The sequence below is a fragment of the Typopeltis vanoorti genome, chromosome 7 (genome assembly GCF_054136105.1).
Source record: "Typopeltis vanoorti isolate ZY-2024b chromosome 7, IOZ_Tvanoo_1.0, whole genome shotgun sequence".
Classification (NCBI taxonomy): Eukaryota; Metazoa; Arthropoda; class Arachnida; order Uropygi; family Thelyphonidae; genus Typopeltis; species Typopeltis vanoorti.
In genome coordinates this window covers 111,672,404-111,699,872 of record NC_143555.1, presented here as the reverse complement: position 1 = coordinate 111,699,872, position 27,469 = coordinate 111,672,404, and the positions used below count along the sequence as shown (strand labels likewise).

Here is a 27,469-nt window from a genome sequence, read left to right as displayed (position 1 = left end):
AACCAGCGTATCACCTTATTATTAAATTACTCTGGATTTAGAGAAAGATGTTGGAAGTTTATTTTGCGCTTGGTTAGACTATAATAAATTTAGTTTAATCCTTTATCCAAGTGCCCGTGAAGTATGGAGTAATTACTTCGAAAAATTGCTAAATGAAACAAGCAGTGATAGCACAGTAGTAAAAAAACACTGACCAGGCATACAGTCAGGAATACATATCCATACTTGAAGTAGAAAAAGCCATCAAAGGCTTGAAATGTGGAAAGGCAGCAGGAGTAGATGATATTCAACCAGAAATGCTGAAGTATGGTGGTATGGTATAAAAGTCTTACAGTGGCTGCACTGCATAGTTCAGAAAGCCTGGACAGAGGGACGAATTCCTGATGATTGCAGTAGAGCTCTAATAGTATCCTTATATAAAAAGGGAAATAAAACTGAATGTGAGAATTACAGAGGTATTTCCCTACTGAATTGTGGAAGAAAGAACAAGCTGGATTCAGGCCAAATAGAGGCTGTCAGGATCAGATCTTCACTTTATGACAAATAGTTGAGAAAGCATGGGAATATAACAAAGATCTGTATTTAAGTTTTGTCGATCTGGAAAAGGCATATGACAAAGTGCCAAGAGAGAAGCTATTCAATACGCTACAGTTATATGCAGTAGTGAGCTATGAAAATTTTAACAAAGGGCTCGCATCGTCGAACAAAAAAAAAAAAAAAAAAAAGAAAGGCCTAACTTAGCCCTTATAATACTTATATTACGACTTTGTACTTCTGACAGATATAATAATTCTGTAGGATATCAATCATTAATGCTAGATCAAAAATTTCAAATTGAGAAGTCAGTTTAAAAAGCCCTTATATTTATTTCGATACAAAATGCTTGCCTAAAACTGGATAATTTCTTCACAAAATAAGAGCCGTTCGTAAACTTCAAGCTGCCCATCTTGGTCCAAACACACGGCCGATCTTTAAAATTTCGATACCAAGATCTTTTGCAATTGTATTTAATTCTCGTTGATTTTTTGGTGATTGATGACAAAAAGCATATAATTTATCCATAAACATTTCAAAATGATTTATTTTAAAATTATATATTTAATGCTTTTTATCGAATCATCTAATGCTAATTGTAAATGATGAGCGCAATGCCAAATCACAACATTGGGAAATTTTTTGTAGAAGTTTGATTGCAACACCTGATTTGTTTCCTAACATTGCGCTAGCTCCATCAGAACAAAATGCAATGAAATGATTTTTTTATGTAGTTATCAGAAAATCCATATGAATTTAAAGTAGCAATTATAGCATGTATACATTCCACGGTGGTATTTTCTAGTTCTACAAGATTATTAAACAAGAAGAACAAGGGACTTGCAAATTTGAGAAAAATTTAACAAAGGGCTTGCAGGAGCCCTCGCGAGCCCCTTATAGCTTACCAATGGTTATATGGTGTCAATGGGGCATTATATCAAGCAATACTTAGTCTTTATTTGAGTTGTAAGTCAGCAGTTAGAATTGAAGGAAGTACAGAAGATGGTTTAATGTTAAATATGGTGTGAGACAAGGATGTACATTATCCCCTCTGTTATTCATTATCTATATGGATCACATTATGAAGGAAAGTGGTATTAAACATGATATCAGAATTGGAGATGTTAATGTTTCTTTGCTTTATGCGGACGATGTTATACTTCTAAATAAATCCGCTACAAGTTTGCAAGATTCCCTGACTAAATTGAATAACTGTTGTAATAGATATGGTATGAAGGTCAGCATTAAAAAGACAAAGACAAATGAAAATAGGTAGAATTGTTGAAAATGTCAACTCTGTTGTGAACGGGGAACCTGTGGAACAAGTAAAACATTTCAGCTACTTAGGCACAATTTTTACTGAACATGGTAAATTAAATATGGAAATAGACAACAGAATCAACAAAGCTGGTACGGTAGACAGTCAATTGAATAAATTCATATGGAATAAGAGAGAAATTAGTCGGAACACTAAATTAGCTGTATACAAAACAGTGTTCAAACCAGTTTTAAATTATGGATCTGAGAGATGGGTCAGAAGTAAAACACTTGACCAAAGACCAGAGACTGCATATATGAGAGTCCTGAGAAAGATTAGAGGCATGAACCGATGGCATCAATGGCAATATCATATTAAAAACGAGGATATTAGGAAAGAACTTAGCATTGTCAGTATCCAGGAATGCGTTAGCAGAGCTAATCTCAGGTGGTATGGTCACTTAAACAGAATGGGCAAGGAACGATTAGCAAAGCAAGTGTTCTTTGCCAGGTTGGCAGGAAAACGACCCAGAGGAAGACCAAGATATAGGTGGATTGTTACAGTACAAAGTGCCTTAGACGATAGAAATATAAGATCTGATAATGTTGGAGTCTTGACAAGTAACAGACTGATTTGGAGGAAAATTGTAGATAGGAAGTTAGTAATGATATAGTTTTTTTTTATGTAATACTATCATATCCTGTACACTCCTTGAGGCTACAAGTCAGGAATTTGATGATGATGATGATGAAGTGTAAGCAAACAAAGTTTGTGCCTGAAAATATCTTCAGGACTGAGGTAAGGTGGTACATCCCTTGGCAACTCGGAGCAAAGGTGGACCAAGCTCTCAAATACTGCTTGTCTCAGTATTTCCCATAATGCAAAGCACATCTCCTTGCTGACATGTATACTGCTATGCATTAAGGGAAGGGCCACTACCCAGACCGGTTTCAACCTTTATTAAAGTCTCATCAGTGGAGGCAGACCCAGAATGGTGATACTAAGGCAGAAGCAATGGAGAGGTCATATTTACCTATATGAGTTGCCAACCGCTGTACCACCTTATGATTAAATTACTCTGGATTTAGAGAAAAATGTTGGAAGTTTATTTTGCGCTTGGTTAGACTATAATAAATTTAGTTTAATCCTTTATCCAAGTGTAAGCAAACAAAGTTTGCGCCTGAAAATATCTTAATGACTGAGGTAAGGTGGTACATCCCTTGGCAACTTGGAGGAAAGGTGGACCACGCTCTCTTCACTCCTTGTCTCAGTATCTCCCATAATGCAAAGCACATCTCCTTGTGGACATGTATACTGCTATATGTGTTAAAGGAAGGGTCACTACGCAGACCGGTTTGGACCTTTATTGAGGTTTCTTCAGTGGAGGCAGACCTGCTTCTACCTTGGTATCACCACCCTGGGTATGCCTCCCACTGACGAGACCTCAATAGAGGTCGAAACCGGTCTGGGTAATGGCCCTTCCCTTAATGCATAGCAGTATACATGTCCGCAAGGAGATGTGCTTTGCATTATGGGAGATACTGAGACAAGGAGTGATGAAAGCTTGGTCCACCTTTGCTCCGAGTTGCCAAGGGATGTACCACCTTACCTCAGTCCTGAAGATATTTTCAGATGCTTACACTTGGATAAAGGATTAAACTAAATTTATTATATTAAACTCTAAATGTGAATTCAGGGTATCTCACCTTCTTAGTGGAATTCTTTACTATACTTTGCTCCGGAATTGTTGCAGTAGGTAATTGCAAAGTGTTTTTTTTTTTTTAACATGATGGATTGTATTGCAGAAGAGGAAATTTTCTTGTTGAAAATTTGTTAGCTATGAAGCAAAATATCCTCTTTACTGGAAAATCAGCAATATAACTGCTGTGTCAGGGGAAGGGAAGTGAAAATTAACAACACACACAGAGTTATTGAACACATACGAGACAGCCTGAAGATAATTTTTTGTACTGTGACATGTGGTAAAGTGGAATGTTTCATATTCAGGTAAAGAACAGGAATTGGAATTATCTGCCATGAAATGTTATGTTTAATTCCTCAAGTACTTGAATGCAAACTAGATGTTATTTTTTAATGCAATGAAGTATCAATACACATGCACAGTGAGGTGACAACATTTTTTGAATATGTAATTCCCTAAGCTTGGATTTGCATATTCAAAGCAGGAATCAGCTAAGGGCAAGGGGTCCACTTCATGGCTTCTGTGTTTCGAGATTGGACCTCTCTGCATACATATCTCCTCATCTTTCTTGCAAGCTTTGTTTATTTTTAATATTTTTCTCCCTTTACTAGATTAGGGATTCCCCAAAATTAAGTTTTAGGCTTGCTATTAAAAAAAAAATACAAATTTGTTTATAATTAATGAGTAATGCCAAATTTTTTAATGTAACTAAGGTTTATATCCCCAGTGTTACTTTTCTTTACAGCATTATACTTATTTATCTAAAAAAAATATTAGTTTCTCTAAGTGTGAATCAAATCTTAGTCTCAGAAATAAGACAAGAGAATTGTAATACAAAAATTAATATTTGTTTAACTAATATACAGTGATCAAAATTAAAGTATCCCTGTTTAAGGCCCTGTGGAAAGCCATCCAGTTATCCAAATGCTGTGAAACTTGCAGGAATACATTGTGTGTCATGCAGAAGCAATATCTAAAAAAAAAAAAAAAAAAAAGTAGTTCCAAAATTTGCGACCAGATGGCACTGTGTGCAACATACTGAATGTGAATGTAGAAATTTTTCTGTGTGTGTAAGGAGAAAAGCACATTAGCAATTAGCATAAATAACACATCTTATTCACTTCCATTATGCATTCATGGGCTGTACTGTTCAATCTTCTACACTTCCTGGTATGCTACAAACTGCATCCTTTGCACAGTGTGTTCAATGGCGGAACACAGCTGGTCATGACTGATTTATTTATTTATTGTATAATGATAAAATACAACAAGAAACATAATACACCAATTAACAGATGTATGACAACTAAAAGTTATATAAAGGAAAGTTTTGCAAAGCAATTTTCAATTTTTCAAGGCAATTTATAGCTTCCATTATAGCATTACGTATAGTGCTCTTAAGCATATATCAGGTACTCCAGTTAAATATGGTCAGTAGTTTGAGAGTGATAACCGCAGTCACAAGCAGGAGAGTTGGTTCATTTCCATTTATGTAGATAGTGTTTACATCTACCATGACCAGTTCTAATGAGGTTTAAGGTTGTTCAAAGATGACGTTGTAGTCCAAATCCAGGTAGATGTAAGGTCTAATATAGCTAATCTGGGATTGTTATGGTGTTGAAGCCATTCATCTTACCATATATCAGTCATGTTGAAAGATTCACGTATTAATTCCTTTGCTGTTCTCCAACTAGGATTTCTTGATTTTAGTCTCCTTGTGAAGGAATTTTGTATGCCTTCGTGGATAGGTAGGTTAATATTGTTAGTTAAATTTGTCCATAATTTAACAAGAGCTGCTTTTCTGCATAAGTTAGGGGATGCGATGTTACTGATGACAGGAAGCCAATAATTTGGTCTAGATCTTATAGTTCTGTTATTATTCTTTGTTTGATAAAGTTGGATGTCCACCTTAAAAGTATTGTTGAGCCATACTGGGGAGCAGTACTCTGCAGTTGAATAAATCAAGGCCAAAGCTGATAGACATAAGTCCTCAGCATTTGCACCCCAAGTTGAACCAGCCAGCTTCTGAATTTTTATTTTTTGAGCTACTTTCACTAGATGTTCTTTGAAGGTGAGTGTTCTATCCAGGGTGATACCTAAATATTTAGGTATACTATTAAAGTTCAGTAATGTATCCCTGAAGAAGACAGTAGGTTTGAAATTAGTGATTATTAAGATGGAAGGTAGAAACTTCAGTTTTTGATAGATTTTGGTTTCGATGCCACTATTTAAAATATGAGTCCAGAATTTTCAAATCATTTGTAATTATTTTTTCAGCTTCATTAAACTTGGTGCTTTGTGTGATTATTGCAAGGTTGTCTATATAAGCAAATTTCTTTGAACTGGTTTGAGGTTGATCATAAATATATAAATTGAACAACAGTGGAAATAGTACAGAACCTTGAGGGAGTCCATTATTAAGTTTGTGTGATCGACTTTTTGAATTACCTGTATCCATCTGTTATTAAGTATATTGTTCAATAAATTGGCAAATCTTCTACATGGAATCATCTTCAGAAATTTAAATAGCAGGCCCTTTCTCCATATGCGTCATATGCTTATAAGTCAGTGAACACAGCTATAGATTTCAGATGTCTCTCAAAACCATTCTCAATCATTTATGTAAGAGCCAGTACTTGTTCACAACATATTCTTCCTGGTCTGAAGCCTTCTTGTTCAAGAGGTATTAGGTTGCTTATGATGGGAGATATTTTGTTGTATATAATCCTTTCCATAAGTTAAAGAGTAACACTCATAAGAGCTATGGGTCAGTAGCTCGCTCCTAATGATGGATGTGTGCCTGGTTTTAGCATGATTATTATTTTCGTTCTTCTAAAGAGAGAGAGAGAGAGAGAGAGGGGAAAGATCTCCTGAAACCAAAATGTTATTATATAGGTTCTTTCTTTCTCTCATGTAGTCCTAAATGGACCATTGAGTCACTCATGGCTGGTAGGTGATTTCTTTGTTGGCCTCCTCCAATCATCTCAGTTTCTTGTTCTTGATGTCAGTTAAGAATGGGAGGAATTTGTCCATTTTTTGATGTTATCGGTCCATTTTAATTGAGGTCAGCCCATGACCTTTGATCCTGGAACAATTCCTTCTAGTGCTTGCTTTGGAATGCCATTAGCCCTCTCCACATGTCTGAACCATTTCATCTGTCATCTTCTGATGACTGTCAAAATATTTTTACTTTTTCTCTTGCCTATTGAATCAATCAGTTTTCGGACATTTTCATTGGTTTCGTGAGCAGTATAGGGAATTCTTAAAAGTCTTCTGTAAATTTTCATTTCAAAAGACAGGAGTCTTCTCTCATCTTCCCTCAATAAAGTCCAAGCATCACAACCATACAAGAGGATAGAATTCACCAAGTTGTCAGTTAGTCTTAGTCTGGTTGTGATTGCTATTCTGTTATCTCCCCACAATGGTTTTAACTTCTGTAGGGGCCATGGTTGCCTTAGCAATTCGGTATTTAATGTTGGTTTTTGGGCGACCATCTTGGCTCATCGTGCTTCCTAGATAAGTGAACTTGTTTACATTCTCAATTTGTTTATTGCCAATTTGTATCTTTAAGAGTTCAATGTCTGATTTTGAGGTTATCGTTGTTTTTATTTTTTTGTAGGTTTTTGTATAATACATATTTTTTTAATTTTCCGAAAATGCGGCTGGTTATCTCTTGTAATTCTTCTTCACTTCCTACCAGAAGATCGATATCGTCTGCAAAACTTAAGTTATTTATTCTTAGTCCACCAACTACTATTCCAGTGTCATATTCATGAAGATCTTCATCTATGACATATTCCAGAAAACCATTCTTCCCGGAACAGTTCGCTGCTGTAATTTTTAATTTCAATTTTCATATCAGATGAGGAATAAAGAGATTTTATAATCCTAATGATTTTGTTGTCAATACCATAATGTTTGATTTTTTTTTATTTTTTTTTTTATAATAATTTTATACTGTTCTCTGTTATCACCACTATTAATATGAGATTTCAAATTTCTTCTTTCATCACATAGGTCCAAAATATTTTTGGTTATTCATGGTTTATTGACTTTTGTTTTGTATCCAAGAATTTCTTCAGCTGTCTCAGTTATCTTTTGTGAGAAGTATTTGGTTTTAGATTCAATATTATTATATTTTTTGAAGCTTGTGTCAAAAATTTGTTTTAATTTGTATTTATATAGTGTATTTATTTGGGGATCTTTTAATTTTTCTATATTATATCTTTTACGAGTTGATTTTGTAGGTAATATTTCCCTCATTTTCATATTCACAGTTGTTGATGACCATATTGTGGTCGCCGCTGATGTCGGCTCCAGGAAATGATCTGGTTCTTGTGAGGTTGATGGAGTTTTTAAATTTTGTGCTTACAAGAATAAAGTCAATTTGGTTGTGTGTTTTACCATCAGGAGAAGTCCATGTCCATCTTCTGGAAGGTTTATGGGGAAATAGAGTGTTAGTAATGGTGAGTTCATTTTGTGAGGCAAAATTGATCAATTCAAAACCTCTTTCGTTTGTCTCCCGATGGCCATATGGTCCGACAAATGGGAGAAAATCCTTACTGATGTCTGTTCCAATTTTGGCATTCCAATCGCCCTGTACAATCAAAAGGTCTTTTCTATTCGCTCTGGTGATTGTTTCATTCAGTTGATCATAAAACTCTTCTACTTCGGAGTCCTCGTGGCCTGTGGTTGGGGCATAGACCTGTATGATGATGATGATAGAGTGGTTTTCCTCTTAGGCAGACTAAAGCAATTATGCTACTGATAGGATTGAATTCCATGACAGAATTTCGTGATGATTTGTGTATAACCCAACACCTTCTTTTCCACTGCAGTCACATCCAGACTAAAGAAGTAAATGTCCTTCATCTGTTGTTAGCTCTCCTGTTTTCGGCCATTGAATTTCACAAAGTCCCATAACAGTCCATTCATATCTTTTTAGTTTGTGCTGTAGTAATTTGAGTTGACCTGATTGTAGTAGAGCCCTAATATTCCAAGTTCTGGTTATTAAATGGTTGCAGAGTCTGAATCTGGATCCAGTTTTTTCATTATTTTTGTCAGTGATAGTGGTAGCGCCAATCGCTAACTTCTCATTGCCACCCCTGGAGCTGCTACCAAATGGCAATATGGACCTTGTTGAACCGGGTGACATCTGAACCGGCATGGTGTGCTGTGTTAAATCTTCGCCATGAATGTCTAATTGGCAGTGAATTAATTCTGGTGGAAAGACTTAGACGTTGGTTAAGCATTTTCACTATATAATTTAAGGAAATTACACCTACTAGGATATACATTAAAATAAATTTTAATATATTTCAATATTTCGGCAACGTCACATTGCCATTTTCAAGAACTTAAGTACAAGACACGTGCACGCAGGCACAACAAAACAGTAAGTGAAGAAGAAGTAGGAAGCTATTATTTCTCCTCAAGTCCTGATTGTGCCCTCTAGCGGGCAATGTTGGTATTCTTGGGCGATTGGGCTGAAGGTCTTCTGATGTAGGTTTCCCAAATTTGAGGAAGTCTCATGCAGCCAAATTTGTTGATACGGTGTATTATCCTGGCTTTCTTCCACCGTATTCTATGGCAGGTATCCAGCGCATGGTCAGCAAGACAAGAGTGGCTGTATTGGTGAAAACGTATGTAGTCCTTGTGTTCTGAAATTCTGATATTTGCTGTCCTGCCTGTTTGGCCAACGTAGGACAGCTTACAGCTGCAAGGGACCTGGTATACACCAGGTAGGTCTAGGGAGGGAGGTTGGTCTTTAGTAGAGTGGATAAGGGATACCAATTTTTTATGTGGTCTGTAACAAGAAGTTATGTTTTTTTTAAGATTTTTGTGATTTTTTCCGAGGTGCCTTGGATGTAGGGTATGGTGATGTGATGGATTTAGAGTAATCCTTGTTGTGAGGGGGGGGGAGGTTGTGGTTTACTGGTTTCAATATTTTTTGGGAGGGGTTGCCATTGGCTGAGAAAGTGTTGAGAATGTGGTTTAGTTCTGTGATTAGGGCATTGTCATCGAACAGATAAGTTTAGCTCTGTTGTGTAGTGTCTTAATGACTCCATATTGTTGTGAGGAGGGGTGGTGGGATTGTTGGTGAATGTATCTGCCTGTATGGGTGGGTTTACATCCAAGGCACCTCGGAAAAAACTTTGGCCAAAAAAAAAAAGGGCAGTGAATTAAGACAGATGGTGCCAATCTCCTCTTCTGTCTTTGCCTGCTAGCATTTAGCTGGGCATAGTGGGATGGACGTTTGAATATTTTCTATTACTATTCTTTCACTTCTTTCCTCATAATGATCTTTCAAAGTAATTATTCTAGACATCATCCAGAATATCTTCAATGTTTGTCACCTCTATCATCTCTGATTCCTTTTAATAATAGTACTCTTTGCTCACTTTTAAGCTTTTTTTTTTTTTTTTTCAGTAGCCTCCAAAACATTTTAGCATTTTTTGTATGTTTATCATTTGTATTCTTATTCAAAAGTCTTTCCTTGACTTTTATTGCTACTTTGATGCATCCATGGTTGTCTTACATTTTTCTTTGTATTCTTAATGCACCTGCTGATTTACTTGTTTGGTATTTTCAATATTGCATCTTGTTTTTTCAGGAATACCTCTTTAATGTCTCTAAAAACTTCACTCCCTTATGCCAGATGCCTTTCAGATTAATACACATATGTTGAAGTACCCTTGGGCTTGCAACCACTCTTATGTCTTGCATTAACTATCTCATCCAAATTCGGCACCTTAAAACTAATAAACTAATTCAGCATTTTTTTGGTTATTCTTACACTGACTTTCCTCCTTCCAAACTTTCCTCCTTTCCAAACTCTCTGAACAGTTTCTCCAGGCTCTCCAAAAGCATTTCACATGTAGTGTGTCAGTATCATACTAATAAAACAATGTATGGCGGGTATCCCAAAAGCAATGTCGCTATTGTGATAGTTCTCCACACAAAAGAGGTATGTCTGTAGAATAAAAAAACAACAGATAGTCTGAGTCTCTGATTTATTTTTTAATATAATGTCCCTCCTTTTTAATGCATTTTTTGTTACCACTGCATAACAAATTTTTCAACATCATCATATTAATTAAAACTCTTCATGTCATTTTTAGGACCATTTTCTCATTTGCATTGATGTATCTTATTGTGGTATGGAGGTGCTTATAATTTGGCAGGTTTGAAGTTGTTTCCACATTTCTTGTTCTTGATGGCTTTTTTCTGCCTCAAGTATTGATATGTCCTGACTACATTCAGGACATATATGTCTTGAATGCAGTCAACATTCAGGACACATATATGTTCTGAACACAAGTAATGCCTAGAGTGACAGAGAAAATATTCATCAGAGAAAATGTTTTGGATAATACAGGAGCAATACTCACATGGTTATGCTAAAAAAGATTAAGTTAGAAATATTCAAATCTATAAAACTTATGAGCAATACTCATATGGTTCAGATCTACAAAACTTATGAGAAATACTTATATGGTTATGCCAAAAAAGATTAAGTTAGAAAAATTCCAGATCTACAAAACTTAAATGTAGATCATTGTTTTATTTGTATGATATCTTAGTTATTTGTGTTAAAGTGAAAATATGATCTTGACAGTCCCTATTTTCCCGAATGCAGCTTGGTCTTCTCAAATTTATTTTCCACAGTTTTACTTTGTCTCTTCTCTGAGTATGCTTGCATAAATCTTACTTGGAACACTTTCAAATAGATGCACATTTTAATATTGAAAGTTAGAGGTATCTCTGGAAGAGAAATCTCCTTTTGTTAGATATTTTGTATTGTTGATTCTCGTAGACAAGCTTATACATTGGTTATGCATTTCTAAATCACTTAGGGAATTGAAACAACGTAGATCCGAATATAAATTAAATTATACTTTAATTAATATTTCCAATATTTCGGCAATGTCACGTTGCCATTTTCAAAAGGAACTTACACCGGAGCAAATATAAATACGAAAGATTATTTATGGAATCAGCCTCTGCCCTAAGAAACTCTCCGAACCTCAACAAATTTGGTTGTATGCCACTTCCCCAAATTTGGGAGGCATACACCAGCAGACCTTCAGCCCAACGGCCAAGAACGCCTACTTAGCCTGCCAGAGGGCACCATCAGGACTTCTAGGAGAACGATAGCTTCATATCTTCATTCTCAGTTACTGTATTGTTAGTGCCTGTGTGCAACTGCCTTTTTGTAAGTTCCTTTTGAAAATGGCTATGTGACATTGCCGAAATATCGGAAATATTAATTAAAGTATAATTTAATTTATATTCGGATCTACGTTGTTTCAATTCCCTAAGTGATTTAGAAATTTTGTATTGTTAAAAAAAAAAAAAGTAAGATTTGTAGGGTATGCTATTTTTATGAGAAATATGATAGGAAATTAGCATTAAAGTTAACAGGTCATTATTAGAACTCCACTATAAAATGGTTTTGGCATCAATGTTGTAGAAGTTTTGTTGATTCCTTCAAGGAAAATTTATCATATAAGAAGGAAAAGTGCACCATAGTGGGAAAATGTGGATTGGATAATAGACAAAAATGGAGAAGGTTGTTGATACATGAAAGAAAGGAAGTAGGTGAAAGAATGTAGTCCCTGTGGATTACATTCCAGCCTTAATTGCAAATTTTGAGGATTGAGATTCATCATACTGTAATGAATGAATAAGATTCATCACACAGTTTCTCTCACACAGATTCATCATACATTTTCTTTTGGCACACATAATGTGTGCCACGAAAAAAAAAACTAGCAATCAGTCCATTTGCAGAAGTCAGAAAAGAGATAAGATAGGTGCTTATGTAAAACTTTTTTTTTTTTTTTTTTATGTTGAGCCCATACACAGTAGATTGGTTGGTCAACCTATAGTACATTAGTACCGTGTATGGGGAAAGGAGGGATTTGTTTACATTTGATTTGAATGACTTAATGATTTGAGTGGTTTGAGTTATCTGGTATTCTGGTTGGCATCTGGACAAGTTGTGTAAGGTCGTTGGTGATGGCAAATGTTTCGACATCTCTTCCTGCAAGATCTGTACAACTGGAGGAGGAAAGCCAGCTAGTGTTGTGGACGTTAAAATCGCATAGGAGGATGATTTCGCTGTTGGGTGAATAGTGTCCTCCAACCTGAATAGTGGAGGATACTATTCAGGTTGGAGTTTAGGCCACGGATGTTGGTGAAGCGGATGTATAGAGTTTTGTGAGTCGTATGTTGGACTGCATGGGTCTTGCACATATCCTGCTATGCGGTGCCTGTATGCTGGTCTCCATGGTGGCTGCTAGTGGCATCACTTGGTTATTTTGCCAGTTTATCTTGTCTGTAGTCGATGGTCCAGCTATTGTTACCATTTTGACGTTTTTCTTCGAGTTGTCTTCGAAGCTGGCATCTTTGTTCCCTTTGTGCAAGTGATAGGTCTGATTGTGCATGTATACGCGATTGGGGACAGGTGTCTTTGAACTTGTTGTTGATCGCTGTTATTATTTTTGATGTGCTTGTTGGCATGTGGCAAGTCACTTTTACTAGGCGTGGAAAGTTCATTCCATCCTTCCTTTTATTTGTAGGCCCGAAACGATGGCACCTGACAATATTCTTAGAATCGATGTTTCATTCTTCAGCTAGTTTGCTGAAGTCCTCTTGTAATGATTTTCCATTTTCTGTTTGGGAAATTCAAAATGATGGCATTGTTTTTTGTGTTTAGCCTCCATCAAGTCGTTTACCGTTGATGCGATTAGATCGCAAAGTTCTTTCGCTGATGGAGTGGAGCTTGTGTTATGCTGGTTTTCAATTTGTTCTAGCTTAGCTTCGAATGCATGTATTTTGGAGGTAAAAGTTTCATTTAAAGTATTGATGTGCTGTTCGAGGTTTTCAACACGTTTACCTATGTTCAGAAGTTGTTTTACTGAAGGAAGGCACAGCAAACAGAAGAATGGCTGGTTAAGATCGATAAGTAGTTTTTGCGCTGCTTCGTCTATTTTCGTGCAGGAAGTGTGCAGCCAGTGGCAACAGAACTCGCAGAAAATGCCTTTTTTTTCTGTCTGTGACACCAGTTTTGCAGCTGCGGCATGTAATAGGTATCTCGGCAGCAGTTGACGACACGTAGTGCTCGTTCGCCGTTGGCTTTTGATGCCACCATCTTTGCTGCATACGGTAGGCATCATGAGCACTTACACATGGCTGATTTAGAATTTGGAGGATAGCTGATTTAATACACTTTAAGTACTTACAGGTTGTACTGAAGTATTCCGCTGCTTGGTGTTTGGTTTCCGTTCGACGGTTAATTTCGATGGGAAAACACTTGCAATAACGGTAAATTGGGAGCACAAGTTTGAAGTAGCTTATTCACCAACGCTGCCTGGCAGGAAAAACTTGATCAAATATCATTATCAAACATCTTATGAGTATCCACTAGAGTTTCTTTAAACTTATTCATAGTATTTGTTTAAAGGTATGTGTGAGAGAGAAGTAAGATATATTTTGTTGATCATCAGTGGCAAAATTTATTCTAGTAATCATTATAAGTTGAGAAATTCTGGGTAAGGTACTAGTAATTTGCTGCTAATAGTTTTTTCTGTTACTTTAAAAGAAATGAAGTAAGAACATCAATATGGTAATTTGATGGTAAAGATTTGCCATCATTCTTAGGAATAGATTGAATATGGACTAATTTCCTGGCTGCAAGATAAACAGATAAATACAAGTGGAATAAGAGAATTTAAAAATATTTATTCATGTAATCATTCATTACAAGTATAATAAGAGAATTTAAAATGACAACTTAAAACAGGAGTTTTCAAAACAATTTTAAAAATTCCATCAGAACTACAAGACATTTTTGTATCCAGTTTGGACAAATACCTATGATCTCTTTCAGGTGAAAAACCGAAGGCAGAATGTTGCAAGTGTGGAATGGTAGAAGGATATTAGCTGAGATAATCGTTACAATAATTTGAGGAAAAATGAGAGGCCAAGAGATTGGCTTTTATCCATGGATTGCATAGAACCAAGTATAAAAACTCTTGGGGGACCCTGTAACCCCTTGAGAGCATGTCCCCTGGGTGGCAGATAGGGGAGCACACCATGTGTGTGTGCATGCGCGTGCATGTGTATATATATGGTGGGGTGGTCCGAATATACTGAATAAGGACTCGTGGACAAACAGGGCAATCATCTCGATTGTAAGGGAAGCGGCACTCCCATGGACTAGCTGGATCTATCCTCTTTTTGTTCTACTTTGAAGATCCACTTACTTTAATCTTTCCTATAAGGCCTTATCAGCCAACTCTTCTTATTATATGACCCTTATGCTATTAGAGTATTCGAGGGCCATGGGGTCTTTTCATTTCTGGCCTTACAACTATGCCCTCTCTATAAACCTTACTATAATTCTTCTATAATCTACTCTTTCCCCTTCAATATACCCTATTCCTCCTATGGGTTTAAATTCGGAAGAAGGCTAGTTCAGAAGCCTTAAGGTAGCAGCCCTACCACTGAACTATTCCATCATCAGGCTAGTCCCCTGACATGGAGAACATAATTCTACTAGTAAGCTGACAGAAAAAGATAATCAGACAGAATCTATAGGAATCGACCCTGGAATGGAAAAGGTAAAACAAAAATGGAAACGACAAAATATAATACACATAGCAAACTGGAATGTAAGAGGAATAGCATATAAAGAAATAGAATTAGACCAGTTATTAAATGAAAGAAATTTTAAAATAACAGTAATCACCGAAACAAAAAAGGAATTAAAAGGAACTATGAGAACTGAAAATTTTAATGTGATATACAGAGGAGTCGACAGAGACCAAAGAGCACAAGCAGGAGTCATGATTTGGATTCATAACTCCCTTTCAAAACAGATAAAACATTATAAATTATGGAATGAAAGAATAATAGAAGCTAGAATAAAAATAGATAGAGGCTATTTAACAATAATTGGTTTATATGCCCCAGAAGAAGGAAGAGAACTGGATAATATTGATTTTTATAATCAGCTACAAAATATATATAATAAAATAAATAAAAATAATTACTTAATTTTAGCAGGAGACTTAAATGCAAGAATTGGAAACACGAAAATTAATAAGTTTTAAAAGAGGTAAACCGTGAGTAGACATATCGATACCAAATAAATAACGGAAAAAAACTCACGTAGAAAGATTATTTATTAGTATAATTTTTGCCTGTGTGTCACAGACATCTTCAGTACGTTAAGCTCAAAATTAAACACTAACTGACAATTCCAAAAAGCGCCACCTAAGTAGCTGGTGTAAGATAACTAAAAAGGTCAATAACTTTCCTAAAAAAAAAAAAAAAAAATTAATACAATAAAAAGTTAGGAAAGATTAGCTGATTTGTAAAGTACTATCTCCCATAAAGGGGATAGACGTAAGCCGTCGGATCTGTTTAAGTTAGGAGAATGAAGAAGAGTTTCACATGTTTCTTTATAAAGGCGTTCCATGAGAAACTGACTTTTGTGAAGAACTCCTGTCTTTCTCCAATGAACTCTGTGTCTAGTGAAGATGGCATGTTCAGAAAGTCCAGACTTTTCAGGTTTAAAGTATTCAATATAAGATTGGTGTTCTTCTAGCCAAATAGAGGCAGATCTTCCCGTTTGTCCGAAATAAGATAATCCACAAGAGCACGGAATCTGGTAGACACCTGGATGATTAAGATGTGGAAGCTTGTCCTTAGGAGAAGTGAGAAAGGTGGAGATTTTTCTAAACGGTCGAAAGGCAACAAAAATATTCAGTGGTTTTAAAACTTTTGCTATACGTTCACTGATGCCTTGTACATAAGGGATAGTAATGTGCGCTATTTCTTCTTCTGTGTTTGAAGAGGAAGACATATTAAAACTACTCAAAGTTCTTTTAATGAAGCAATTCTTATAACCATTAGATAGAAAGGAAGAAGTTATATATTGTAGTTCTTTCTGTAAAAGATCGTCTGTAGAACAAAAGGAGTGGGCCCGATGAACCAGTGTTTTAATAGTTCCTGCCTTTTGACTGGGATGGTGATGAGATCCCGCATGGATATAATGGCCTGTATGAGTCTTCTTTCTATAAACTGAGAAATGTAGGTTACCATCTGGTTGGCGAAGAATTAGAAGATCTAAAAAGGCTAACTGCTTATTTGATTCTACTTCTAGGGTAAACTTGATCCTAGGATGAAATGCGTTTAACTTAGTGAGAAATTGTTGAAGTTCATCAGAAGAGCCATTCCATACAGCAAAAATGTCATCGACATATCTGAACCAATGAGTAGGTCTGGGAGAAATATTGTCCAAGATACGTTGTTCAAAATGTTCCATAAAGAAATTGGAGATAGCAGGAGAAAGAGGATTACCCATTGCTGTTCCTTCAATTTGTTGATACAACTTATTTTTAAAGGAAAAATAACCAGAGTTTATTACAAAATCAAATACGTTTACAATGTCTGAAGGAAATTCCTGTTGTAGTAATTCAATACTTTCCGAAAGAGGCACATTTGTAAATAAAGAAACAACATCTAAACTGATCATGATATCAGAAACGTCCAAATAAAGATCTGAAATTTTAATTTTGAAATCCAAAGTATTTTTTATATAAGTATCAGTTCTTCTAGTTGAAGAGGAGAGTAAATTTGATAAAAATTTTGAGATTTTTTAAGTGGGGCAAACTATACAATCTACGACTGGTCTTAATGGAGGTTTATGAACTTTTGGAAGACCATACAATCTAGGTGGATGACCGAAGAAGGTTTTAAGTTTTTTCTTTTGATCTATCCCCTTTATGGGAGATAGTACTTTACAAATCAGCTAATCTTTCCTAACTTTTTATTGTATTAATTTTTTTTAGGAAAGTTATTGACCTTTTTAGTTATCTTACACCAGCTACTTAGGTGACGCTTTTTGGAATTGTCAGTTAGTGTTTAATTTTTGAGCTTAACGTACTGAAGATGCCTGTGACACACAGGCGAAAATTATAGTAATAAATAATCTTTCTACGTGAGTTTTTTTTTTTTATCCTTATTTATTTGGTTTCGATATGTCTACTCACGGTTTACCTCTTTTAAAACTTATTGCTAGACTTCATGGAGAGTCTATTTCTAAACAATCTTCTAGATACGGTAAAGTATTGGTAAAGAAGGCCAAATGCATTAACAGATTAATATTCCTTAAACGATGTAAGATGGCCCAGGTTATTCCAACCTGTTGTAAAATAAAAGAAGTTTTTAGGTCCCCAAAAGCTCATCGGATCTACTTCAAAGCTAGTAAGTCTCTTTTAAATATTCAGCTACACGAAGATAAAAAATCTCTTGCCATCTTAAATGGAGAAATTATGGATATAAAATATGCTCTGGAATCTGTTTTAACTGTTGAAACTTTTACTACTGTAATGCGCATATCTTCGAGTTCTTACTTAAAGGTCTTTAATGATTCTCGTGACAAGCTAAAACGGAAATTTGAATCACTAGTCAGCTTACCTAGATCCAGTAATAATACTATTGATATAGATAAAGTAGTCATAAATGTTTCCGGACGTCCTCTAACAGACTGTGAACGTTTTGTTTTATCAAAAGGATATGATTTCGCTGTTACGCCGAATAAGGTGCCAATTAGGGATTTTTTTCATAACATAGACAGGGGTATTCGATCCTTATCCCAAAAAACAGCCAACAGATTACGTTTTGAATGTGCACAAATTCTTTTTCATGCCAAGCCTCCTCGTCCTAATCTTTCTTCCTCTGAGTTTAAAGCATTGAAATCATTGAAGAATAACAATAATTTAATAATTACGAAAGCTGATAAGGGGAAAGCTGTAGTGATTCAAGATAGGAAGGAATATGAGAGAAAAATGTCTCTTTTACTTCGCGACTATTCAACTTATAGGCCTCTTACATCGGATCCTACCCGGAGTCAATTGAATAGGCTTAATTCTCTTATAGATAATGTATCTACATGGAATGGAGATCAAAAGAAAAAACTTGAAACCTTCTTCGGTCGTCCACCTAGATTGTATGGTCTTCCAAAAGTTCATAAACCAGGCATTCCGTTAAGACCAGTCGTAGATTGTATAGGTTGCCCCACTTACAAAATCTCAAAATTTTTATCAAATTTACTCTCCTCTTCAACTAGAAGAACTGATACTTATATAAAAAATACTTTGGATTTCAAAAATAAAATTTCAGATCTTCATTTGGACGTTTCTGATATCATGATCAGTTTAGATGTTGTTTCTTTATTTACAAATGTGCCTCTTTCGGAAAGTATTGAATTACTACAACAGGAATTTCCTTCAGACATTGTAAACGTATTTGATTTTGTAATAAACTCTGGTTATTTTTCCTTTAAAAATAAGTTGTATCAACAAATTGAAGGAACAGCAATGGGTAATCCTCTTTCTCCTGCTATCTCCAATTTCTTTATGGAACATTTTGAACAACGTATCTTGGACAATATTTCTCCCAGACCTACTCATTGGTTCAGATATGTCGATAACATTTTTGCTGTATGGAATGGCTCTTCTGATGAACTTCAACAATTTCTCACTAAGTTAAATGCATTTCATCCTAGGATCAAGTTTACCCTAGAAGTAGAATCAAATAAGCAGTTAGCCTTTTTAGATCTTCTAATTCTTCGCCAACCAGATGGTAACCTACATTTCTCAGTTTATAGAAAGAAGACTCATACAGGCCATTATATCCATGCGGGATCTCATCACCATCCCAGTCAAAAGGCAGGAACTATTAAAACACTGGTTCATCGGGCCCACTCCTTTTGTTCTACAGACGATCTTTTACAGAAAGAACTACAATATATAACTTCTTCCTTTCTATCTAATGGTTATAAGAATTGCTTCATCAAAAGAACTTTGATTAGTTTTAATATGTCTTCCTCTTGGAACACAGAAGAAGAAATAGCGCACATTACTATCCCTTATGTACAAGGCATCAGTGAACGTATAGCAAAAGTTTTAAAACCACTGAATATTTTTGTTGCCTTTCGACCGTTTAGAAAAATCTCCACCTTTCTCACTTCTCCTAAGGACAAGCTTCCACATCTTAATCATCCAGGTGTCTACCAGATTCCGTGCTCTTGTGGATTATCTTATTTCGGACAAACGGGAAGATCTGCCTCTATTTGGCTAGAAGAACACCAATCTTATATTGAATACTTTAAACCTGAAAAGTCTGGACTTTCTGAACATGCCATCTTCACTAGACACAGAGTTCATTGGAGAAAGACAAGAGTTCTTCACAAAAGTCAGTTTCTCGTGGAACGCCTTTATAAAGAAACATGTGAAACTCTTCTTCATTCTCCTAACTTAAACAGATCCGACGGCTTACGTCTATCCCCTTTATGGGAGATAGTACTTTACAAATCAGCTAATCTTTTCTAACTTTTTATTGTATTAATTTTTTTTTTTTTTTTAGGAAAGTTATTGACCTTTTTAGTTATCTTACACCAGCTACTTAGGTGGCGCTTTTTGGAATTGTCAGTTAGTGTTTAATTTTTGAGCTTAACGTACTGAAGATGCCTGTGACACACAGGCGAAAATTATACTAATAAATAATCTTTCTACGTGAGTTTTTTTCCCGTTATTTATTTGGTAACGAAAATTAATAATAATATAGGAATACATGGAGAACACACTCTAAACAAAAATGGTAAAAAATTGATTTACTTTGTAGTTTATAATAACCAAAAATAACGAATTCCTTCTATAAACATAAAGACATACATAAATATACTTGGGCAGCAAGAGGATGGAAATCAATATTAGATTACTTCATATTAAATGAAAAGACATCAAAATTTTCATTAGATATTAGAGTTCACAGAGGATATGAAATAAGCAGTGACCACTTCCTTGTTAAAATAAAATTAAGATTACCACCTAAATGGCTACAAGTAACAAGAACAGAAAGAAAAATTGAAACATTTGTTTATAAAACTAGACTATTGAATGACACAAATGTACAATGGCTATATGAACAAAGAATTAACCAATATCTAGATAAAATAAAATAAAATGTAGAAATAGAATGGCTTAATATAAAAACAATACTAAATGTAGCAGCAAATGAAAGCTTAAGAAAGACCAAAAAAATTCAATAAAAGAAAAAAACTGAAGATCTGGGATGATACAATCAAAGAAATAATCAAAAAGAAAAAAGAAGCCTATCACAAATGGTTAAGCAGTAAAAGATTAGAAGATGAAATAGAATATAAAAGAATAAGAGCCATGGCTAAAAGAGAACTCAGAAAAAGACATAGAGAATCATGGAATAAATTTGTTTCTAATTTAGAACATGATTTATATAAAATAAGACCCAATTATATAAGATTTTGAAACACTTAAATGCAGATACCAAAGAAAACATAAAATTAAACACTGAATTGAAATGAGAAGAATTTCTAAATTACTACACAGAACTGTGGACAGACAAATATTTTAAAAAAGACAACTGGCAAACAATTAATGAAAAGGAAATAACCGAAGAAGAATTAGAAATCAGCCTGAAAGAAACAAGAAACGGAAAATCACCTGGAGAAGATAAGCTAGGTTCAGAACTATATAAATACGCAGGAACAAGATTCAAAGAAAGATTCTTATTATTTTTAAATAAAATTTACTTAACTGGTATCCCCCCAACAGAATGGAAAAAAGCAATTGTGATTCCTATCTTTAAGAAAGGTAATAGAAATGACCCTAAAAACTATAGAGGTATCAGTATACTAAATTCCTGTTACAAAATATATAGCAATCTTAAATAACAGACTAATGAAATATTCCGAAAACTTTATTTTAGAAGTACAGAATGGATTTAGAAAAGGACGATCATCTATAGACCCGGCCTTTTGCCTAAAATTAATAATAGAGAAAAGAAGAGAATATAATTTAGAAACGCATATTGCATTTATTGACTTTGAAAAAGCATTTGACAAAGTTAAAAGAAACATATTATTTAACATATTAAAAGAAAGACAAATACCAAATAATATCCTAAAAGCTATCACAGGTATATATGAAAATAATCAAATACAAATAAGATTAAATCACGATCTATCATATACAAGAGAGATAAACCAAATGTCCGACAGGGATGTCCCCTCTCAGCAACTCTTTTTAATATCTACTTGAATGAAATAATAATAAAATGGAATAAAAATTTACATCAAGGAATTAAACTTTCTCCTACAGTTAACTTAAACACTCTCCTCTTTGCAGAAAACCAAATAATAATTACAAATCTGAAGATAACTTACAGAAAGCTATTTTAGATTTAAATGAGATAGCCAAAGATTATGGTATGATCAATAGAAAAATCAAAAACTATGGCCTTTAAAGGACAAGATCCAGCAAGAACTAAGATAGCAATAGATAACAGTATCTTAGAACAGGTGAATTCATTTAACTACCTAGGATGTATGATCACATATGAAAATGAAAAAGATATAAACATAAAAATTGCAAAATATTTAAAAATAACAAGTATAATTAACTCTATATTTAAACCAAACCTAGTTCAAGAACAAACCAGGCTAAAAGTATACAATACATTAGCCCTACCAGTCTTAATGTATGGAAGCAAAATCTGGACAATAAAACAAAAAGACAAACAAAGATTAACAACAGCAGAAATAAAGTTTATGAGAAAAACTGCGAAGTATACCCTATTTGATCACAAAAGAAACGAAGATATTATGAAAGAATTAAACCAAGAACCAGTAATAGAAAAAATTAAAAAATATAAATATAAATGGATGGAACACGTTCAAAGAACGAAAATAGAAAGATTACCAAACCAAGCCTTAAAGTACAAGCCATTAGGAAAAAGAAAACCAGGACGTCCTCTTAAACGATTCAACGATGACTTCTAAGGCTGGAACAGGCCATGCTAGGCATAAATCCTTGATACGGATGATGATGATATTAACTGAGATAATCTTTACATTTGAGTAAAAATGAGAGTAAAAATGAAAAACCAAGAGATTGGTTTTTATCCATGGATTGCATAGAACCAAGCATAAAAAGAGTAACCATGGTAGCTCTCCTATGGTACCAATGTACTATAGCTTTATTATACCTTTGCAGTGGGTGAAAAAGCAACAACTGAAGTTGGAAGTAAGAACTCATTGTGGAGTAGATATAGATTAATTGATTTTTCACTTAGCCATATATTTGGAGAATTTCACCTCTCTCTTCAAATTATGGCCTTAGTACTGTTCGCATATACCAAATTTGACTGACTCTGGGATGTGTAGGTTTATGCATGGTACATGATTTTCATTGCCTCGTATGAGATGATCACTCTGCTTACTTGGGAACCTGAAGTGGTTTAAAAAGTTTCACATTTCTAGTTTAGAGCTAAGGTTCAAACCCATTTTGTCGGTGCACTTGATGTAAAAACGTAAATAAAAAACCTTAAATGGTCTGCTCAGTTTTGAAACCAAGTGGGGCTGACTGGGAAATTTCAAGTTTTAATTATTTTTTTTAAATATTACTTTGTTAAGTTAGAAAAATTCAACTTTCAAATAGATATACATTTTAATATTTTTTCCCTGAATTTTTTAATGAAGTGTTATTTTTTTTTAAAAAAAAAGTTAAATTATTTTATTTATTTTTTATTAGTAAAACCTCATCTCATTCAACTGTTCCTAGTCCATTTCTTCAGGCTTATCAGCAGCAGGTTCAGAATCAGGGGTAATTTATTTATTATTATTATTATTTTTTTTATATTTAAGAACTCTCATTTGAAATATATAGGTAAAATTATTTTTCACTCACTCATGTTCTGCATCTGAGATTTTATAGTTTACATAACTTTTTTAATGTAGAAAGGTTTATCACTTGGTTACAAATTAAATCAAACATGAAAGAAATTCTATTCTTTTTTAATTCTTTATGCAAGCATAAATAAAGAAATTTTACATATTAATTATCTTTACTAGGCTACTTGTATATAGAGGCTGATGACTTCACATCAGTTGCTTTAATATCCTATAATACAAAGCACTCATCCTTTCAGATATATAATGCTATGCATTATGGGAAAGATCACTGTCCCAGACTGGTTTCAATCTCTGTTGAGGTCTCATCATTGGAAACTAGACCCAGAAGCGATACCAAGGTTGAATTAATGCAGAGATCATTCATTTCCCATATAGAAGTAGTGAAAAGGTGTATTATCACCTTATTATTACAATTTTCTTGATTAGAGATAAACATAGACCTTAGTAAAGGTTTAAACCAGTCTGGGATCATGACCCTTTCCATAATGCACAGCATCATACTTGTCTGAAAGGGCGAATGCTTTGCATTATGCAATACTAAAGTCACTGATGTGAAGTCATTCACCTCTATATACAAGTAGTCTAGTTGTGAAGATACTTCACATGCAAATCTGTTTGTGTACAGTTGAATAAAAGATTAAACAATAATATAATTTAAATTCTTGGTATGTTTAATTTAACTTTTTTAATGTCTTTTAATTTTATTTATATTAATTTATTTCCTTTATATTATTCTATTGAGTATCTTATTAGTAATAAACAAAAAAGTAGGTTGTTGGTTATTGCAAGATATTTAACAACTGTCATTAGGTGAGAGAAATAATTTATGCTACAGTTGGCACAAATTATTTTTCACTTAATTTTTTTTTTTAAGTTCAAAACAGAAAATAGCCTTCTTCCTTAAGTTTTCAGGTTTCCACAAGGAAAAATGGAAGCCTGTGCATTTCATTGATTTACAATTTACACAGAAGTTGAAATACTATGTTCAATTCAGTGCCACTGAGAAGTATGAAGGAGAGGGACTAATTGCACTTAAATGGAGGATTGAAAATGGGAAAATAGCAATTAAGTGGTTAGATATTGAAAGGATAGGTAACATATCTGAAAACAAACCCCAACTCAACATCACCAGAGTTAAAGATTGGTACTATCAACGTAAGAAGCCTGAATGGCAAAGAAATGGAGCTAGCTGAGGAATTAGATAAGTACCAGATCGACGTAATAGGGGTGACTGAAACAAAAAAGACCAAAACTGGTGAGATCTTTCTGAGCAATAAATACAAAATGTTATATTCAGGCAATGACAATCAAGGAAAAGAAGGAGTAGCTATAGTATTCAACACAAAATATGAGGCTAATCTTCTTGAATGGCAGTCAGTCTCAAGTAGAGTAATGAAAATGGGGAACTGGACAATGAGACTTATTTGTGCCTATGGTCCCACAGAAAGTTCTACTAAGGTAGAAGTGAGGAATATTTTGAGGCTTTAGAAAAAGCAACTGACACAATGAAAAATGAAAAGTTGGTCCTTGTTGGGGATCTAAATAGCAGAGTAGGAAATGATTGTGAGACACAAAAATATTTTGGGAAAATTTGGAGAAAAGAGCAAAGCTAATAATAATGGCAAATATCTGTTGGATTTCTGCTCAGGACATGGACTGGTTATTAATTAACACCATGTTCCAACATAAAAATGTGCACAAATTCACATGGAGAGAAGAGGCTAGGAATAAGAAAAGTCTCATTGACTATGTTATTGTTGATAGTGATGTTTTCTCCCTCCTGCAGGACACCAGAGTGTACAGAGGATTTGAAATTGGAAGTGATCACTATTTAGTGTTGAGCATGATAAAATTGAATTTCATATTGAAAAGAAAAACATGTAAGAAAGTTTTAAAGCGAATAAAAGTTGAGCAGCTCTCAGATGTGAACTGTAGACTAAAATACACAAAGATTATTGAAGAAAAAATGAAAGATTTTGAGAACAGGAATCACACCTTGGAGATTCAGTGGCAAACTCTGAAGAAAACACTGATTGATTCTGCCAGAGAGGCATGTAGTGAGGTTGTCTGTAAGGATAAAAAAATCAGAACTCCCTGGTGGACACAGGAAGTTAAAGAGGCAGTGAAGGAAAAGAAGAAAGCATATCAAAAGTTCCTGTCAAATAAGTCAGCTTGTGCTCTTAGAGAATACAGAGACAAATGTAAGAAAGCAAAACACTGTGTTAAAAACTAGCTAAACAAAAGTCATGGGAGGACTTTGGCAAGAACATAGAAAATAAATAATAAGAAGGTGGTAAGTTATTCTGGAGGTTGTTGAAGAAGCTAAGGAATGGAGGAAAGAGCTGTAAAAGGAGTTAGAGATGATAAAGGTGACGTGAAAACGGGAGAAAAAGATAACATATCCTTGACGTATGGAGTAATTACTTTGAAAAACTGCTAAATGAAACAAGCAGTGATGACAGTACAGTGGTAAAAAACACTGACCAGGCATGCCTTCAGGAATACATATCCATACTTGAAGTAGAAAAAGCCATCAAAGGCTTGAAATGTGGAAAGGCAGCAGGAGTAGATGATATTCGACCAGAAATGCTGAGGTATGGTGGTATAAGAGTCTTACAGTGGCTGCACTGCATAGTTCAGAAAGCCTGGACAGAGGGACGAATTCCTGATGATTGGAGTAGAGCTCTCATAGTACCCATATATAAAAAGGGAAATAAAACTGCATGTGAGAATTACAGAGGTATTTCTCTACTGAGTGTCCCTGGCAAGATCTATGCAAGTATACTTGAGAAACGTTTAAGAAGAATTGTGGAAGAAAAGCTTGGTGAAGAACAAGCTGGATTCAGGCCAAATAGAGGCTGTCAGGATCAGATCTTCACTTTACGACAAATAGTCGAGAAAGCATGGGAATATAACAAAGATCTGTATTTGAGTTTTGTCGATTTGGAAAAGACATATGACAAGGTGCCAAGAGAGAAGCTATTCAATACGCTGCAGTTATATGGTGTCAATGGGGCATTATATCTAGCAATACTTAGTCTTTATTTGAGTTGTAAGTCAGCAGTTAGAATTCAAGGACGTACAGGAAGATGGTTTAATGTTAAATCTGGTGTGAGACAAGGATGTACATTATCCCCTCTGTTATTCATTATCTATGTGGATCACATTATGAAGGAAAGTGTTAAACATGATATCAAAATTGGAGATGTTAATGTCAGCTCTTTGCTTTATGCGGACGATGTTATACTTATCAATAAATCTGCTACAAGTCTGCAAGATTCCTTGACTAAAATGAATAACTGTTGTAATAGATATGGTATGAAGGTCAGCAATAAAAAGACAAAGACAATGAAAATAGGCAGAATCATTGAAAATGTCAACTGTGTTGTGAATGGAGTAGAACAAGTAACCTGTGGAACAAGTAAAACATTTCAGCTATTTAGGCACGATTTTTACTGAAGATGGTAAATTAAATATAGAAATAGACAACAGAATCAGCAAAGCTGGTATGTTCAGAAGTCAGTTGAATAAATTCATATGGAATAAGAGAGAAATTAGTTGGAACACTAAATTAGCTGTATACAAGACGGTGTTCAAACCAGTTTTAACTTATGGATCTGAGAGCTGGGTCAGAAGTAAAACACTTGACCAAAGACTAGAGACCACAGATATGAGGGTCCTGAGAAAGATTATAGGCGTGAACAGATGGCATCAATGGCAATATCATATTAAAAACGAGGATATTAGTAAAGAACTTGACATTGTCAGCATCCAGGAATGCATTAGCAGAGCTAATCTCAGGTGGTATGGTCACTTAAACAGAATGGGTGAGGAAAGATTAGCAAAACAAGTGTTCTCTGCCAGGTTGGTAGCAAAATGAACCAGACCAAGATATAGGTGGGTTGATACGGTACAAACTGCCTTAGACGATAGAAATATAAGATCTGATAATGTTGGAGTCTTGACAAGTAACAGACTGATTTGGAGGAAAATTATAGATAGGAAATTAATAATGATGTAATTTTTTTTCATGTAGTACTATCATATACTGTACACCCCTTGAGGGTACATGGCAGGAATTTGATGATGATGAGGTAACATAATGTGCGTGTAATTCAGAAAAAGAAAGACACAAGAGTGTAAGACATGCAAAAAAAACAGAGAATTATAA

General features: G+C 34.6%; 1 protein-coding gene across 4 annotated transcripts in view; it reads left to right on the top strand.

The window, feature by feature from the left end:
* LOC150104970 (uncharacterized) overlaps positions 1 to 27,469 on the top strand; it is a 336,174-nt gene that overhangs the window by 256,866 nt on the left and 51,839 nt on the right. For all 4 annotated transcript variants that reach the window (XM_090396080.1, XM_090396079.1, XM_090396081.1 and 1 more), the window contains exon 17: positions 23,138 to 23,209. In XM_090396080.1, coding sequence (XP_090252206.1) covers positions 23,138 to 23,209 — 72 coding nt within the window. The remainder of the gene's footprint in view (positions 1 to 23,137; positions 23,210 to 27,469) is intronic.